Raw genomic sequence first — 2,500 nt, 5'->3', positions numbered from 1 at the left:
ACATAGAAGCGGCCCATTGTCTCGGAGCCGGGTCGGCACGGACCTGTTGTGGAGCAGTGTCAGGTCAGATCTGGTCACGGTGACAAAGATTATCCTGAGCAGGAGATTAGCTTGAGCTGCTGTTTCTCCTCACTCTCTGATGACAAAGCCATTAAAGGTCCCGGCGCTAAAAAAAGAAGCTGCTCCGTCCACGAGGAAGGGAGGGTCCGACACTGGACCGGACCTGATACAACGCAGCCCCAGGCTCTTCCTGCCATCCCAGAGTGGGCCTGGACGGGACGGGCGCTCGGGGGGCGACACCCAGCTCCCATTGTCCTCCTGGAGCCCGGAGCGAGCGGGGCCGCGGTCCGGACCGGGCCGGAAGCGGGCCTTTCCTCCCCCTGCAGACACACACACACACACACACACACACACGCGCTGCCCTTGCACGCCTCCAGGAGCCTCTTCCTTCCCGGCGAGGGACTGGACTCACGTGGGGCCCGTTCACCTCCTACAAACACAGGGCGAGCGGCGCTGCAGCATGCGGCAGCAGCTGCATGTTCAGCCTCGGCCTCATCCTCATGGTGAACGACTGCTCCGAGCTGTCCGTGACCTTTGTGCCTCTCGTTCTCGCCGAGCAGCAGCCGATGGTGGAGGTACTTCACAGAGCGGCGAGCGGTGGAGGGAGCGCGTGCAGCTCATCAGCTTGTGTGTTTCTGTTCCAGGAGGCGCGAGCGGCGCCGCGGCCCCGTCTGTGCGTGATCCGCCGCGGGTCCAATGGCTACGGCTTCAACCTGCACAGCGAGCGGGCGCGGCCGGGCCAGTACATCCGAGCCGTGGACCAGGACTCTCCAGCAGAGCGGGCGGGCCTGCTGCCCAAGGACCGGATCATACAGGTACCGAGACCCGAGAGCGTGTGACGAGGGCTTGGTCTAAGTCCTGGAAACGTGCTGGTTAACTTTGAGGAGCAGCCGCTCGTTGCCCAGAAATAGCGCATCCTGATTAGTCTGCCGCTCTTCCGCTCCTCACCTCCTCCACAGACGGAGACGGAGCCTGTTTACTGCAGCCTGAAACAAAAGACGCGAAACAGGGCGTTCGCGCGTTTTACATCAGAACCAGAGTTCTAGACCGGTTCTAGCTCCGACTGTGGGGTCAGAGGAGTGAGCTGGAAGCTGTGTGGGGTCTGAAACCTCCCTGAAGGTGAAGGACGGGGGCTGTGTGTGTGTGTGTGTGTGTGTGTGTGTGTGTGTGCGTGCGTGTCTCTGTGTGTCTGTGTGTGTGTGCGTGTCTGTGCGTGTGTGTGTCTGTGTCTGTGCGTGTGTGCATGTGTCTGTGCGCGCGTGTGTGTGCATGTCTGTGTGCGTGTCTGTCTTTCTGTGTGTCTCTGCATGCGTGCATGTCTGTGTGTGTCTGTGCGTGCGTGTGTCTGTGTGTGTGTCTGTGCCTGTGTGCGTGCGTGTGTCTGTGTGTGTGTCTGTGCCTGTGTGCGTGCGTGTCCAGCCCCCACTCGCCCCGGCCTCCGTACCTCCCACTGAGCAGCAGGTCTTTGTTGGAGCACGCGGCCATTGTTGCTGCTGTGGGTCGGGCTCTCATTGTCCGGCTTCCTGTGAGGGAGGGGCTCATGCGGCCGCTCCACCCTGTGACCTGAGCTCTCGCTCGTAGGGACATTTCTCGCATGCTTTCCCATGGTGCTTTGGTCCAGAAGGCTCAGCTGCTCCGTCATTGGGCGTCCAGCAGCCAACGGTTAAAGTACTAAATAAACAGGGGCCGCTGAGACTTCATGAAGCTTGTTGTGCGATAGATGTGTGTGCGTGCGTTTGTTGCTGGACTCCAGGGTTTCCGTCCTCCTCCGTCCTCCTCCGTCCGTCTCCTCACGGCCGCTCCCTGACGGAAGCCTGTGTCTCCTGCAGGTGAACGGCGTGTCGGTGGAGGAGAAGACGCACTCGGAGGTGGTGGCCGCCATCAAAACGGGCGGAGACGAGACGCGGCTGCTGGTGGTGGACCCCGAGGCCGACGCCTTCTTCAAGAGATGCCGCGTGAGGCCCAGCGCCGAGCACCTGACGGGTGAGCGGCCGGTCCGGGCCGTCGCCGTGGCAACGGAGGCCTTTCTGCTGCGTTTCAGTCCCTGTGGCTTCATCCTCCTCCTTTCTCTGACACTAAGCCCCTTCCCGCCTCACGTCGTCCTGCAGGGAAACCTAATCTTTCAGACATAAATAGATCAGATCAGACAGATCCGACTGAGACTGACGCGTTGTTTGTTCGTCCAACGTCTTATTACACATTCGTAATAACGGCAGTTTGATGAGGAGGTTATAGACGAACACTTCTACACGCGTTTCCTGACCAGTTGACGGACGTGAGGCCCGTTGACCCCCAGGGGGCGTCGCAGCACAGCCTGACTGAAGTGTGTGTGTGTGTGTGTGTGTGTGTGTGTGTGTGTGTGTGTGTGTGTGTGTGTGTGTGTGTGTGTGTGTGTGTGTGTGTGTGTGTGTGTGTGGATTGGCCGCCTGCCACCGGGCTC

The 2,500-nt window shown here is 60.4% G+C and overlaps 1 protein-coding gene across 2 annotated transcripts in view; it reads left to right on the top strand.

Moving 5' to 3' along the window:
- The window catches only part of nherf1b (NHERF family PDZ scaffold protein 1b), a 16,557-nt gene that overhangs the window by 9,525 nt on the left and 4,532 nt on the right, over nt 1–2,500 (top strand). For both annotated transcript variants that reach the window (XM_029158223.3, XM_029158222.3), the window contains exons 2-3: nt 705–875; nt 1,890–2,043. In XM_029158223.3, the coding sequence (XP_029014056.1) occupies nt 705–875; nt 1,890–2,043 (325 nt within the window). The remainder of the gene's footprint in view (nt 1–704; nt 876–1,889; nt 2,044–2,500) is intronic.

The sequence above is a fragment of the Betta splendens genome, chromosome 8 (genome assembly GCF_900634795.4).
Source record: "Betta splendens chromosome 8, fBetSpl5.4, whole genome shotgun sequence".
NCBI classification, from domain to species: Eukaryota; Metazoa; Chordata; class Actinopteri; order Anabantiformes; family Osphronemidae; genus Betta; species Betta splendens.
This window is presented reverse-complemented; position numbering and strand designations above follow the sequence as displayed.